The following is a 16,548-nucleotide window of genomic DNA, read 5'->3' as shown; positions in this document are numbered from 1 at the left end:
GCGTGCCCAATGCAGGAAAACATCAATTAACATACACAGGTTGATAATGGGTAGAAACTAGACATCATAGATATGGTGACCATCTCAAAGGGAATCCGCTTCAATTAAGAACGTTAGGATGAAAAGCACTAAGAAGACACTGCTTTGATCTTAACCTTCAAATTAGAAATTAAGTTCAAGATCCTGAAAATATCATCCTTTATCGAACAAGCATTGTATGCGAGAATAAGCAACGGCGAAACGATAAAAAAGGGTATTTACAAACATTTAACAGAGAAGCATGAGTCAAGGTCAAAGCAAATTCTTTACCTACAGGCAATCTTATTTATCTAATATTGAATTTATTATTTAAATTTGTTTGTTTTACTTCTACATATTTTCATTTAGTCTACAAGAAATGTTTAGACAGTCGATGAAATTATTTTTACATATACATGTATATGTACATACAGTACAACGGGCGACATTATTTTGGACACAGAGGCAAAATTATTCTACATATTGTACATGCATGAGAAAAAATAAACAAGTATATATTACGGAGATATCAAAGAATTAAAGATATTTTCAAAATATGTATTGTATATTACCATCATATTAGATATTATGTCCAGTACACCAGTAACCAATTATTAGGTTTGGCATTCTTGAAATTGGCGTTCTTTGGATTTGACGTTACTTCAAGAAGGTTAATATGAGACGCTAAAATTTTAAGCTGGAGTGCTGAAACCTTATTATAACCCGGATATTTTATGGAAGTATGTTGATCTCTACAATTTCAATTGTAATGACATCGAGCGTATGAAATATAACCTTCTCACGCGGAATTTGATGTCTCTGTTCATGCTATGCGATCTAAATATTCGCGATAGAAAAATAGTTTTAAACTAGAGCAAAGCTCGTTGCAAAGCAACGAGTGGGTCTTCCGTTAATGTCGGAAGTAAGGCTGGAAGTTTCTGTAAGAAGCAGAACTCTTAAACCAATAACAAGAGTAACTAAAATATAAAATATGAAAAGAATCGAATTATTCCTGGTACGACTTAACAAAATACGAATGCTTTTAAGTACGACCTATCAAACACCTTTCCGATTTCAAGAACGACTTAACAAAAAAAAATCCGAATGTGTTCAAGTACGACTTAACAATTATTTTTGGTACGAGTTAATGTTGCTTTAAACATTACGCTATTTTTTAAACCAAAGACGCGGAATCAAAATTTCCGGAAAAATCAATTTTTAAACCCCGATATCTCTGTAATGCATCGCCCGATTTTAAAACGGGTTTCGGTTTTAAATTAAGCTTAATAAAAGCTTCTCTGCTGCTTTATGATTAATATCAAATTATTGGTCAGAAAATAGTTATTATGAAAAGATTTAGTAGCCCTTCTGGCCCCTAATTTGAGGGGTCAGCCCCTTTTTCATGATATCAAATAAAAAGTCTCGCTACTATAAACATATTTTGTTCTACAAGTGTTCATGAATTGTAAACCGTTATCGAGATATCTAAACAACTGTATTTTAGGGGCCGACCCTTTAACTCTTTACCGGGGCCACTAACAAAAAAAATTAATGTATCTTATTGTTTAGAACATTATTTTGAAGAACTTTTGTTCTACATTGCTTTTAAAAATATTTCTCCTTTTTCAGTTATTAATGATCAGAGTTTTGAGTTCTGGCCCCTTGAAACCCCTAATTACGTAATATATGACTTAGGTGTGGTAATGTATAGATGAACAGCTGTACAATGAACATTTTTGCTTCTATAATTAATAACAAAATATTGCTCAGTAAAGAGTTATTGTAAGAAGACATTAGAACCCTCTTGACCCCTAATTTGAGGGGCCAGCCCCTTTTTCTTGACATCAAATGAAAGGTCTTGTAAATATAAACATATTTTGTTCAACAAGTGTTCACAAAATGTTTATCGTTCTGGAGATATCTGTACAAATGTGTTTCAGGGGCCGGCCCTTTAACTCCTAAATGGGGTCATAAACAAAAACATATAAGATAACATATTGTACAAAACATTATTTTGAACAACTTTTGTTCTACATTTCTTTTCAAAATATTTCTCTTTTTTTTTAGATATTAATGATCAAAGTTTTGAACTTCTGGCTCCTTGAAACCCTAATTACGTAATATATGACTTAAATATGGTACTGTATAGATAAACAGCTGTACAGTGAGCATTTTTGCTTCTATAATTGATAACAAATTATTGTTCACTAAAAAGTTATTGCTAAAAGACTTTAGAGCCCTCTTGGCCCCTAATTTGAGGGGCCAGCCCCTTTTTCTTGATATCAAATAAAAGCCCTTTCAAATTGAAACAGCTTTTGCATTACATGTTTTTACAAAATATTTATACGTCAAAAGATATTACTGAAAATGTGCGAAAATTTTGTGAAAAAATTTGGTGCTAATTTTCAGGTTCAGGCGAGCTTCTAGGCCTTGCGTATTTTTCGCAATTGGAAGCATGGAGGGCAATCTACAGACATTCATCTACAATCCCTACAAATTTCAAGTTTTTATCATGATTAGTTTCAGAGGAGATGCGTGGACAAAATGACCGTTAAAAATTTACAAAATCGTCCATATCTGAAACCGGAAGTGACGTAATCATTTGAAATTTTAAAAATTAGTAGCGACATTGATGCTTTATATCTCCTAAAAATTTGGTGTAAATCGGTTGAATAGTTTCTGAGCAATAACGCTCCAAAAAAGTCAGAAAAAGAAAAAAAAGTATAATAATAAAGAAAAAGAAACCGTAGAATAACAGAAGGGTTTTCCGTTGAAAACGGAAAACCCTAAATATAATGATGCCTATGGATGTTTGTAAAAGTTTGAATTTTGAAACAACGATGTTATCCGAGGTTCGCTTCACTACATTTCCTTTGTGTGTAGTTATTTAGACAATTATTACATTTTTAAACGTGTAGTTGGAAGGTCTTCGGTTTTTCTATCAACCATATTACATTTGGTACACTGCAAACATATCTGCATACATAGGGGACTGATACAGAGACCACTTTCTGACATTAATGGTAATCGTTAGAAGAGCTCGTTCAATACCATGCATACATGTATGTTAATAGTAATTGTTTAATTCACTTGATGGATTTGATCCAACAGAATACATTCCACAGCATTATGATGCCTTCGTTCTCCCACAATCGGGTTATTTTCAGATGACCGACTTACGGCTTGAGCAAAAAGAACCAGTTTGACAATTATATATAAAAAGCCGATCGCGCGACAAGTCGGTTTATATTTATTATCAAGTGGTTTATTGCACGCTTGTACATAAAATACCTAATATAGGCTTCAGCTGCTGTTGGCTTTAGTCTGGGAAAACGAATGACAACACTTTGTAAAATCGACACAAATTATTAGTCCACTGATGTTTCATCAAGCCCATCCCGAGTCAATATTATGCAGAATCCTGACATTGTTTCAAGTTCGTAGTAGAAAAGTCCGAAGATATATGATTTATGAGATATTCAGATTTTCATAACCGGGAGATGCAATATATTGCTTGTTTTTCTATTGATCATCTAACTGTTTCTAATAGTAACCAGGTAATAAGAGACAAATATATGGTTAAATTAGATGAGTGAAAGGGCTCTAGGTTGGTCGAAGGTAGTAAAAATAGTTTATGGACTATTTACAGTGGGTTTTTTTTAAATTCAGGGTTAACTTGTTTTTCCAAAGCACACAAGAATGAATAAAGTCCCTTAAAAATCGATTTTATCAAAACATTTATATATATATATATATATATATATATATATATATATATATATATATATATATATATATATATATATATATATATATATATATATATATATATATATATATATATATGTTATATTTGGGGAAAACAATACAACATCCAATATTTTCATACTTTTAGCCCAAGGTTATATTTTACCCCACCAACGCGGAATATACCATACGTTGTTATCACAGACGTGATATTTTCAAATAATGGCAAATTCTATTCGATTTTTTTTTCAAGCATTTCTTATAAACCATTCTTTCGATTTGAAGATTGTAGATGTTCTAGATCTATTATTCGTCATATTTATTATATGAGGTTTGAATTCCGCCACCTTGTGTGTTTTAGATTTGCATATCTATGTAATAATTGGATCAGTTTCAATATAGCTTTTAGTCTCAGTAATAAATACGTATGTCACTAATATAAGCAACATTGAAATCTTTTATAATATATTTTTCAATCCATTGTAATTTTCAAACAATAAACATTCTTACGTGTAATATCTTTTACCCGCCTGATTTTTTATGAGTCGACGAGGCAATATTTAATACCGAGTGGGCTTAAAATTGTGTGGGTGAAGTACCCTATAAACACAAACAGAGATATTGTCTTATCTAAAAACAATACTAGGATAAAACATAATATCTAAAAATTAAGTAGATCTGTGGTACATTTATTTATTTTAAGGGATTTGTGTAGATGCCTTGATAATTTTGATAAATTATTTCATTAATATGATAAAACATCATATTACTTCTTGCATTAAAAGGCGGGTCAGATATACGTTCCTATAGTTTGAAACCTTGACTCTAAGATATTTTCGGAAGGACAATAATGCTTTTAAAGCTGAATTGTTTTACATCTATTTTAAATTAACCATGATGTGGAAAAAGGCTCTTCAATCCATTGTTATTTTAAAAAAAATAAACATTCTTACGTGTAATATCTTTTACTTTCCTGTTCTTTTATGAGTCGACAACGCAATATTTAATACCGAGAGGGCTTAAATATACTCTATAAACACAGAGATACTGCCATCTAAAAACAATATTTGGAAAAAATAGTACTGAAAAATTATGGATATCTGGTTGACATCTATTTATTTTAAGGGATTTATATTGATGCGTTAATCATTTAATAAATTATTTTTTAATATGATAAAACATCTTACTTCTTGCATTTAAAGGCGTGTTAAAACTTAATCGTTTACATCTATTTCAAATTGACCATGATGTGAAAAAAGGCTCTTGTGAGATGGAAGAAATTAAAAAAAAATCTACGATACACCAAATGTTTTATGCAATTTCAAATATTATACTTGAATGACGTTTTTTATGAACATCATACTATATCATCGACTTTGTTGTAACGAGATAACATACAAAAGTGCAGTGTGTCATATTTTCCTTCAACTTTTCATGAGACGGTGTAACTCTATATTCAATTGAATGTGCTTGACTGCTTTGAATTCGAATGAAACTCTAGCATAAAGTCTGGTTTAACTAATCAATGTATATCGTTATAAATATCCTTAGCGTATATACAACTACACTGCAAATATTCTCTTAAGAAACTTGCACCCTTAAAAATAATATTGAAAAGTGTACTTCACCCTGTTAAATTATAATATCAGCTTAGAACATATGCCTCTATAAATAATGTAAATGATAACGTAGAAGAGCTATATATTGCATTATTAGCGATTTTTTATCAAGTTTTAGTGATTTGGACGTAATATTGAGAATTCGATATTTGTTACAATCACTTCCTTAAGGTGCGCAATTCGCACAGCCAATTGGTTTCATCGTCCTTAACACAAAAGGCAAATGATGGCGATTGTTCACTTGGTACAATTATATGTTTCTAAATTGTAACTACGTACTATAGTATCATTTTTCTTCCTTCCTAAATTCAAATCACCATAATCATAGTTTAAAGGTCATGTCACCTAGCTTGTTATACACGCACATTTTTTCATTTCCATGGCTATTTAATAATAGTAAATACTTTATCCTTTTTCAAAACACAACAGTTTTATGTTGAATATGATTGCATGAAACATTGTCTTGGGGAAACAATATATCATCCGTCATATTTGATTGATCCAAACATTTTTCTTCAATGGATGATAATCCTCATTTTTAAAAAGTACATTTCTTGTTTTCATTGCGAATCAAGGAAGACATAAACCGAGAGTTTTATAGACTTTGGCGGTCATTGGATGGTATATGGCTCCACAGCCATCAGGATATTGGTTTCAAGAACTAATCTACATTTGGTTTTTGGAATTTGTATGAGAAACGTTTGAGGAAAAAATGCATGGAACTCTTCTCAAAAGCTTTATACATAATAATGGTTATTATTTTTGATAAAAGAATTATATCAACATTGTAGTATCACCGTTATGTTTTTTGGCATGCGTGTTTATGTTTGAGCAGAGAAAATACATGTAAGTCAGCTTTCCCTTAATTTGGTCGAAGTTATCAATAATTCACACAGAGACTACGTTTATTTGTTATTGTGTCACAGTAATTTTGTGCACGACCCAGTATATTTGTTTTGACTATTTTCTTGATAATAAGATTTATTTTTAAAATCTTTATCCAGTCTTCAGTTATTACAGTTGTTAGAGTAGTGACTTCATATATGGATACTGACAATTTCAATTTTCAGAGTTTACGAAATTTATTGACATTTATTATATATTGGATGACCCAACCTGATTTGTCATGATAAAGTACCTTACTTACAGCTTTCAGGCAATTCTTTTGGAAATATTTTTTGTCTTGGAGTACACTCAATTTGCAGCTGTTCCCATAGCCATTAAGAAATGCATGTATATCCTATTACAACTAGGCTAAGGTTTCATCTCGAAACACTGCTAACATATGACTGTGCATAATGGACTTTAACGGTACACAATATTTTAAACTTATCTTTCTTAACTAATGCAAACTGCAACAAAAGCAAGCGTCTTTTAAATATAAAAAATAGTCATTAAAATATTTTCTCGTGAAAACGGCATAGATTCTTTTAGGCACTATCCCAAAGGTCAGATCAATCAGTAATTTACCATGTTTATTCAAATAACACGCGTCCTATGTACTACTACAAGTCTACTTGAGAGGATTCAAGACCCATTCAAACATATTTCGAGGACATGAGTTTATGATAAATATGTACTTGATTTCTCAAAATGGATCGAAATCGTTGTGTATCAAAATAACATCATTTATTTTTTATTTCTTAATCCTACGAGCGGTTTATTTTTCACGTTATATTCATAGAAGATATTGAAAATCATCTCTGATTTCATGCAAGTTTTTTCCCACTATGATCGAGTTCATAACTATTCATACATGTATTCAAACATAATCACACGTCATTTCAATCACTCAAATCTCATTTGTCTTTATAAACTACCTTTCAATTGTGTAACAAATAGGCTAGTATACAATATATTAGGTAAGTTTTTTTCTTCAGTTTACACTAATGCTTGAGTTTATCTTTTTTGCGCACCCCCTGTTTAGTGTTTTATTTTTTTAACGAATTGGGAATCTTTTTTTCTCTTATGATATTGCTATGCATAATTATATACATCTTGTTTGCGAAAATTAGTCGCCGCGTACCAGTGTATTTCCGAACTTTGCGACATAAAGTCGACGCGAATAAAAGTTGGTTTACAGTCTGCGCGGTATCGATGCGTACTTGTCCAATATCCAAACTGCAAAACTCGGTGAAGGTTCTGAACTTTCGACGTTGTAGTCTACGCTAATGATTGAATCCCAAGAAGCAATTAGTGATGATGGTGTATTATAACGACAGCTGTTTGGCTCTCAGAGTATTTGACTAGTGAGGAATCACAGGACTTGAATTCCACGGCAATCGGATTGTCCAGTGATAATTTGTTTCCGCTTGCAACATTTCTAACATCAAATAAATTTAATTCACACAGTGTACACTTTTTGATTCGCATGATCATGAAAGAAAATTAGTGTAAAATGAAAAGTTGCCTTATACATTTAAGCTGATTATATGCATTCGTGTTATCTATTCCCGTGAATGTTACATGTAATTTTGACCAACAAAATTACATACAAGTAACTTCTAACACAATTTTTTAAAACGTATAACAGGCGTATAATTATACTTGCAGTATCTGAGTTTAATAAAAGCAGATGGTCTCACGGAGGTAAATTGAAAAATACGTATATATTTCCATAGTTGTGTGAATTAAACCATCTGCAGAAGCATACTTTGCAACATTGTCCTACTTTTTATTGCAATAATACTAATGAATACTATTAAGTGCTCTAAGTTTTAAGAATCATCTACATACAATATAAAATATGTGTAAAGTAAAAATCACAATGCGTTGTACGCTGACTAGTCAATAGAAATAAGTCAGGGCATTGCGTATAAATGTTAAAAAAGAACAATGGTAGGGCCATAAATTTTTCCGTATATATCATTTTTTTATCTGTGTAACCAGATAACACTTAAAGTTACCCAACAAATCAGTCGGTAAAAAATTCTTCTCTGTGACCTTCGTTATATAGAACTCTAAAATATGCGAGCTATTTTTTTAAATCTCTGTCCTACAGGTAGTAAGGTCTCACATTGCACATCTAACCATTTGCGCAAAGTGTATATGTGTGTATAATATACAGTACCTTCTATTTTAAAAACAATTGCACAATATTTACATCTTCAAGCTTTTTGAAAAATGACAAATAATTATCTACATCGACACTTACATTTTAGCTAGAAATGGTTTAGTGTTATTGATAAAAAATTATAAAGTTCGATCTACTTTCAGTTTCGTATTTCGGATTTTCCATTGCATTTAAAATGGAGGTAGATATTGTCGTCTCATGTGTTTTGATTTTTTCATTTACTTTTCTGTGTCCATACGTTTGTGGAAACCGTTTTGAAGAAGTGTCATCATGTCCATCAGATGGAGTAGAATGGAGAGAACGAGCTCAGAGTAAACAATGTAAAATTCCTATACCTGATTTCATGTGTGCAGCCATTGAAAACCAACCTGGGAGGTTTGGGGAAATATGTACCATTGTTGGTCTCTCGACTGCAGGTAATAATGTAATGCTGTTGTATGATTTTATGCGATCAAATAATTTTTGAAACCATATAAAGTCGATGAAACAGGTTTGTATATTGAGTGTTTAAAAAAGATAACTCTTTTACTGCCTTGTATATACAAGAACGTTTCCAATAGATATAAACCTGAAAGAGTTTACATCATCATCTGCTTCTTTGTTGTGCATTGTAACTTTTGGATTTTAGCTTGTTGAGGTAGTGTCATGTCGTCATCATTTTCGTTTTAAGAGCATTTCCTCGGACCGCGAATACATTCTTGCCGTCTGCCTAATCACTGCCACTGTCCTTATTATAACGTTTTGAAGAATTTGAACGAATGATAGTGTACTTGTTTCTGCAAATTTTGCAGTACAGCCTTTTATATTTTATGTGTAAGGCTGATACAAACCTGTCTGTCGACGCAGAACGAGATCGCTTCATCTTTTATCACTTACTATACATGACCAGAACACACATATCTACCTCGGTTGTACGGCTCTTACATGTAATTAGATCACACTTATATTCTTAATGACGAGAGATTACTCAATTGAAAAATATATTCTGTATAAAATATGCAAGAAGTTTTATTTTCATAATCGGAGTACTAATTATCCTTACTAAAATGAATTGCACCTTCCATTTTGTGTATTTTTCAGGTTTTTGTGCGGTTTTGGATGAAGACACCTATAATCTAAATTACATAAAATGTGTCGCAGCTTCCGGTTGTCCGACTACCGCATACAGATCTTCTGAAGTCTATAGATGTAAGTCGCAATCATCAAAAAAAATATCAGTTAATGATTTATTAACTTATTTTACCTTAAGGTTGCAGTTTGGTAAAAAAAAAAAAAAGAGCAAAATCTTTCTGAATTTTCTTTTTGTTGTCAATTTTCAAAAATATATTTGAGTGTAAAGATGGCATGGTTATTCCATATTCTAAAAATTAACATTATTTTTATCGACTTTATTGTAGACGAAGCATGCTATAGAAGGTACTTATAAATTAAATCTTTTTTAAAGTATATTGTGAAGTATTTTATGATTCACGTCGTCTGATAATATTGTATTTGAAAAAAAGAGATTATTTTCCTCAACTCAAATTAAAAAATTAAAGAACCTCACGTATACGTAGGAATTCACAAATAACATAATGGTTGGTAAAGTATTTTGATCAATGTCAAGAGATATGTTAATTTTAGCATCGAAAATGTTGAATTGTATTCAAACACTATTTATGAGACATGAAACGTAGAATACTTTTACAAGAAAGATAAAAAAGAAATGAATCTTCAATATTAACACCGTCATTTGTTTACTAATTTTGGTTTCACATGTAGTCAACTCTACTCTACAACAGCTTTATATATTCTATATATTGATGATACAATTATCCTGTGTTTGTTTATATTTGTGTGCTTTAATTTTCATGACTTAGTAAATTTCACAACTCCCAGAGTAAATAAATATTTGGCCAACGATCATATCAATAGAATATATTATCAGATACCACTATAAAATGAACATTAAATTTCGTGGAGCAATTCAAAAACGAAATCCACAAAATTGGTATTTAACGAATACAGTTGAACTTCCATATCTCGAACACCAATATCTCGAGAACAATGGATATGTCGAAGTGATTTTTAAGTCCCAACTACCCATTTTTAAGTATTTTACCCTCGATATCTCGAATACTTGGATATCTCCAAGTTTTTCAACAGCCCCATCTAGTTCGAGATAACGAACTTTGACTGTAGTTGTAAAACCATAGTAAATTCGACATAAAAGTTTCGTTTATTTTTTTCGTTTGCTTTATCATAGATATCATTTATTACCTTAAGGGGCACTGTCACGATTAAAACTACAAGCTTAAATCGTGAAAAGGTATATTATTAGCAATTAATTCAATTTACTTTATTTTTTTCAGTGAAACTTCTACACCTTCAACGGATACCGTCATACTAAACAAGCTTATCACGTAAGTATCTACCGGCATAAAAGCGCGAAAGCTTCTTCGATACAACAAAAACTGGTTGATTTTGTTCATTTTAGAGCTTTTAAAATTAAATGCTCAATTCAATTAGGAATTGTCATAATTTGAAATTCATTTGAGGGGAGGGACCGGTGGTCTTGTAAGAGAAAATATATGTGATTTACTACTGTCACTCTTAGTGGGTATCTCGAATTCCGATTCAGGTAATCATATCAATTATCAAACCTATACATGGTTTACCATAACTCATCCCTTACTCTCCTTTTCTTCCTTTGCATTCGGACAATCAAAACTTTGAAACTATCAGTTTAGTCTTAATTTCTTATTCATAACTAACCCGTCTTAAGGTACTTTAATCCTCAGCCTCAAAGTGTTTTTTTTTTCATCATAAAAATGTTTTTTGTCCTTCAAACTTTATAAATGAAATGAAATAAAAAGTTTATTGATGGTATCCATGATTTTGCAAGTTATTGCAAGTTATTGCAAATTTGCCCACGAATAAATATACAAGTTGGCTCTAACCCCTTTATCTATATGTAATATATCTCCGTGGATCCACTAAGCCCAACATTTCGTTGAATAATGGAACAAAATATTATCACTAGAAGACTTATTAGTATAATTAACACAATAGTTCATGAAAGTGTTGGTTTTTTTTGTTCTTTTTAGGACAAGGATGCATATTGCAGAACAAGTTGGATCCTTCAATGCAGTCACTTTTTCTACATTTATCATATACATATGTTTTATATTAGTGTTTCTTGTTATATTTATCTTTTGGACAAAAAGAAAACTATTCAAACACAGAGAAAGTTCAGGTAATATAAAAGTCATGGTATAATCAGTTTTGATATCAAAATAATGTTGGTTGTGATATTTAAATGAGTGCATACTTAATTTTATAGTAAATGTAACAAATGTATACACACCAATTTAAAAAAATGTACAATAAATACAAGACTGTGTAATAATACACAACTCGTACTGAAACTCAAGTCATATAAATTCAACTACATTAAAATATATCAAATAAATGCAGTTTAAAGTTATTTATGATATTATTGTCCTAAGCATAACAAGCTCAAAAGTCTCTACTTAATTAAATGGTTGACTTAATTGCCATTTGTTAAAACATCTGCAATAACTTTATCGTTTCTGAAATGTAATTCACGCCATCAAATCTTAGACTATCTCATAAAGTTAAGAACTAGAAAGACCCGTTTTAAGTAAGGCTTAAACATTATTCGAAAGTCTTATTAAGTGTGAAATGTTAAATTTATTTTTATATGCTTATTATCTGCATTTCAAACATTTAAAGCTTTACATTATGAATATGATTAGATTTACTCAACCGGACTCGTACGCCCCTACGGAACAGTAATAACACTGTTTCCACAGTCTTTCATTATTACTTTATAAACTTTAAGTTACACTATAAATGTTAGCTAAAAACTTTTTGTTTCCACCTTTAATACCAATACGAAGATATTTTAGGATATTGCATCAATGTCAAACTGTAAAATCATCCTAATGTAACCACTGTCAATTATTGGGTTTATAGCATGTTTTTATGATGAATTTAAAATGATGAGGGACATGCTCACATTTCCTTTTTCAAATTTTCCTTTTCAAATTTTGAAAATAACAATGCCTTAACAAGGTATTTTCAATTGTTAGCCAAACTTTTAGCGTCAGTTGATAAGTTAAAAGCAAATTGCAAAGCTCACAATTCTTTCTTGTGTAAACAAAGTTCGCGTCATATGCTTACATCTAGGGTGATTAATAGAAAATACGATGTTTAAAAAGAGCAGTTACAACTAGTAACTGTTAAATCACTTTCAAAAACTTGCAGATAAAAGGAATCTTTTACCAGGAGTAACACCCTTTGAGAAAATGAAAACCCCAAAGACATAGCACGTGCCTTGTTTACATAACAAAGAATTGTAATTGAGCTTTGTATCACGCTGATATCATGACAACTGATGATAAAATTTTGACTGATCTTTAGAACTATCCAAGGTAAGCATCGTTAACATCAAAATTGGAAAAGTAAATTTGAAAAAAAAATGTAACCATGCCCTTCTAAAAGTTAACAATATTTTTACAATGCGTGAGAATTGTTTATTAATCTAAACATCGTGCACATGCTTGTTATAATGGTTTATTTTGTTTTGTTTACATGATTTATACTTTTTTCTCTAGAAAATCTGTATAAGAATGGGAACAGGATTTCACTGTTGGGAAATAATATGAAATCTCGACTTGTTGCTTTCTGTCATGAAGATCTAGACAGCCTTAGATATAAAATAGTCACGCATTCTGAATCATTAAAGCATCACTTCAAGGAAACATTATGTGACCCGATGGTTTATAATGAAGATGATATGAAGAAATTCGATTTAGATGTCGTATACATACTGCTAACAAATTTTTGTGACATACCAAGTCCGGATAATGGCTGGGGAAACATGCCAAGAGATGGAGACCTTTCTTTAGGGGCGGACATAGAAAGAGTACGGATCTTGGTCAACGAATATTTAGATAATAAAACTTTAAATGTTGAAGAGGCTGATCAGATACTTGGAAGATGGGGAAATCTTTCCGGAGAGATCATTCAGGATGATTACAAAGAGTTTTGTCCCGAGAAAAAAATCATTTGTAAGGAAACAGTTAAAGCGTGTTAAGTTAAAATGAAGGAAAAAAACTTATATCATTGCTAACTGGAATATTTCTTTCATTTATTTTTATTTTATGAGACTTTATTATATAATTGCATTGTGGTCTTTTTAATTGAATTTTTAATATTTATTATAATTTTTGAAATTTGTATCCTTTTTTTGGAAGTTTTTAATATCATGTAAAAAAAAGTTACAAATTAAAAATACTTTAGGGTATTGCATTTGTAATCATAATCATTTTGCTTTTGTCATTAACAGATGTGAAAGTAATGCCAAACAATATCTTAGAGGATGGAGTTATTGTAACACAGGGTATTGCAAATATTTTGGAGAAAATGAAATCAAAAAAAGTTGTTATCTGTCATGGTGCCATAGGGTGCGGCAAAACAACCGCATTGGAGTATGTAACAAAAAAGTACAAGGAGGATGGATGGACTGTAGAGTGGATGGAGGAATCATTTGACGAACCTTGCATTGATAGAATCCCAAAGCACGTCAGAGAAAAAACAGTCATTTGTATTGACAATTTGTTTGGCGTATTTGGATGTCAAGTGTTTGTGAATGATTTGTTCAACAAATTTAAATGGTTCATGCGCGAAATTGTCAATTGGGGAAAGCAACCAATCGTTTTGCTTGGCATTCATCAGCATGTGTTTGAAGATATATCCCCCGAAAACAACCCTTTTCCCAAAGATAAAAGTTTTTTCATAGACTTGGACAAAATGTCGCAATCTGAAGCATTACAGATATATAAATTACAGCAAGAAAATAATAAAAGCAAACAGGGTGATATTTCAGTCGAAGATTTTTTAAGGCTGATTGAACAGAGATCGAGTGAGGTTGGAACACCTTTCCAGACGCTGATGATATCAGCAGCTCCTGGTGTCTTTGGAAACAAATGGTTCTGCAGCCAACCGTTCCAGACATTGACTGAGCATTTCAACTGTTTATACAATACTGAGAGAGAACTGTTTTGTTCTCTTTTTTACATTATGTGCGTGACGATTTTTAATCCTAGAGCGGACGAACTGGACATGGATGTGGTTAATGCAATAAGTACCTCTTTAAACAGAAACACCATAGCTTACTACCTATCACAATTAGCCCCTTATACGCATGATGATGGTAACGTTATAGAAATAAAACACGATCTCATTACAATTGCATTGATTCATGCATTGATGAGAAAATCGGAGAATCTTTGGACAGTTTTAAAAGTTTACGATAACACAAGAACTTTAGAACTTGTGCGTCCTGATGACCGATATTCCAGACATCATAAATTTGCTGTTCCTTTAAAAAGAGAAATGTTTACAAAAGCACTGTCCATTTTAGAGGAAAAAACGTTTTATGAAAATTAAACATTTACTGTATACTGTAAATATATGCCTGTCCTGATTTGATATTAACAATGCTATATTATTAAAACGTAATTTATTTTCTTTAAGCCCAGTCAGGTATGAAGAAAACTTATTTTCGACTTGCTAATCTAATAATAACTTAACATCATCTTTTAATATATCATTTCAAAAACAAAATACATGTTCAGTGTTTTGCTGTACCATTTTTCATCAGAGTTTGTATATGAAACCCATCTATTTTCAGCACTGAAAAGCAATTATAAAACAATTATTTTATGACATTGTTGTATATTTTTCAAGTATATTAAACTACGATCAATTCCAAAATATATTTTGATATCTTTTTTTTTTCATTGAAAACATTCTTATAACATCCAAGGTAAAAATGAAATTAATTATGTAACACAATTCAAAACGGATTTTCACTGTTTTTACTACATGGGTAAAAATACAAAAATGGAAAGTAAGCATTTGAAACCAATCCAATTAATGTAAATGTAACTTTTATATACACATAAAGACCGGTGTTACTATACAGTGGGGCATTAACTTCATGGTTTCACACTGATAATAGTTTCCACTATATATGTTTTATATAGCACTCTAAAGGATGACTATTTCTGAATAATATGTTGCGGGGGGGGGGGGGGGGGGTCCTGTACAAATCTCAGACAAGTTTTACTAGTCACTTTATCTCATTAGCTTAAACTAACAAAGGGGAACACGATAAGGCCTAAAATAAAGGTCTACCCTTATTAGTATGTGTTTAACTTTTTATGTGAACGATCCGTACAATCATCAAGAAGATGGATGATACATGTACCTTGAAAGAAGTAGTTCATATGAAATGATGTTTAAAACGGTCTTCTCAGTTGTGTAAAACATATTAAAACTCAAATAAGGAAAATGTAAAAAAAAATAAAAAAATTCAGTCATGGAAATAATAATTCTGAAGTATATATTCATATTGATTGGTCAATTACGATAATGATCATTTACGATAAGTTAAGTTAATGAGCGGAAAACTACAAATGTATAGAATAATATTCATGTATTAAAGTGAATTGTTGTGACTTTAAAATGTTTACATGTATACATGTTTTAATGAAACATTAATAAACATGTGCGATGATAAGTAGTTACTGTAGGAAACAAATTATTATGGATAAATATTAAATTGATATAAGAAATATGATCACTATTTACAAGTAAATTTTACAGCAATAATTACATTTGATAAGGTTTATCATTTGCTGTGTAAAAATTGAGATAAAGGAAAAGGATACAAAATCATTTTGTTCACACTTCTTGCAACTACAACTCAAAAGTGACATGATATCAAGTACGGGAGAATAAAGGATCTGATTTTTAATAGATTGGTCAATAGTGCCAATAACTATAATATTGCGAAATTGTAATGTTTGACTTGAAAATTACAGTCTAGGACCTTTAGCATACAGCAATGCAATTATTAGGCGAAAATCTTAAATAATTCAACGATATCTATCAAGAACTATAACCTCTTTCAAAAAAAATTACTATCACTTATTCTCATGTTTAAGGATGTTGTCTATTGACATATTGATAAAAAATATATATATAAAAAGTTTGGATTAAAAATATGATTTTTCAAAT

At 30.9% G+C, this 16,548-nt stretch overlaps 1 protein-coding gene across 1 annotated transcript; it reads left to right on the top strand.

Moving 5' to 3' along the window:
- Positions 1 to 8,599: 8,599 nt before the first annotated feature.
- On the top strand, positions 8,600 to 15,091 carry LOC128186523 (uncharacterized). Its single transcript, XM_052856318.1, has 7 exons — positions 8,600 to 8,873; positions 9,538 to 9,645; positions 9,855 to 9,873; positions 10,809 to 10,859; positions 11,544 to 11,692; positions 13,077 to 13,532; positions 13,811 to 15,091. The coding sequence occupies exons 1-7, from the start codon at positions 8,633 to 8,635 to the stop codon at positions 14,911 to 14,913; spliced, it is 2,127 nt and encodes a 708-aa protein (XP_052712278.1). The 5' UTR covers positions 8,600 to 8,632; the 3' UTR covers positions 14,914 to 15,091.
- Positions 15,092 to 16,548: the final 1,457 nt, after the last annotated feature.

The sequence above is a fragment of the Crassostrea angulata genome, chromosome 6 (assembly GCF_025612915.1).
Source record: "Crassostrea angulata isolate pt1a10 chromosome 6, ASM2561291v2, whole genome shotgun sequence".
Classification (NCBI taxonomy): Eukaryota; Metazoa; Mollusca; class Bivalvia; order Ostreida; family Ostreidae; genus Magallana; species Magallana angulata.
This window is presented reverse-complemented; position numbering and strand designations above follow the sequence as displayed.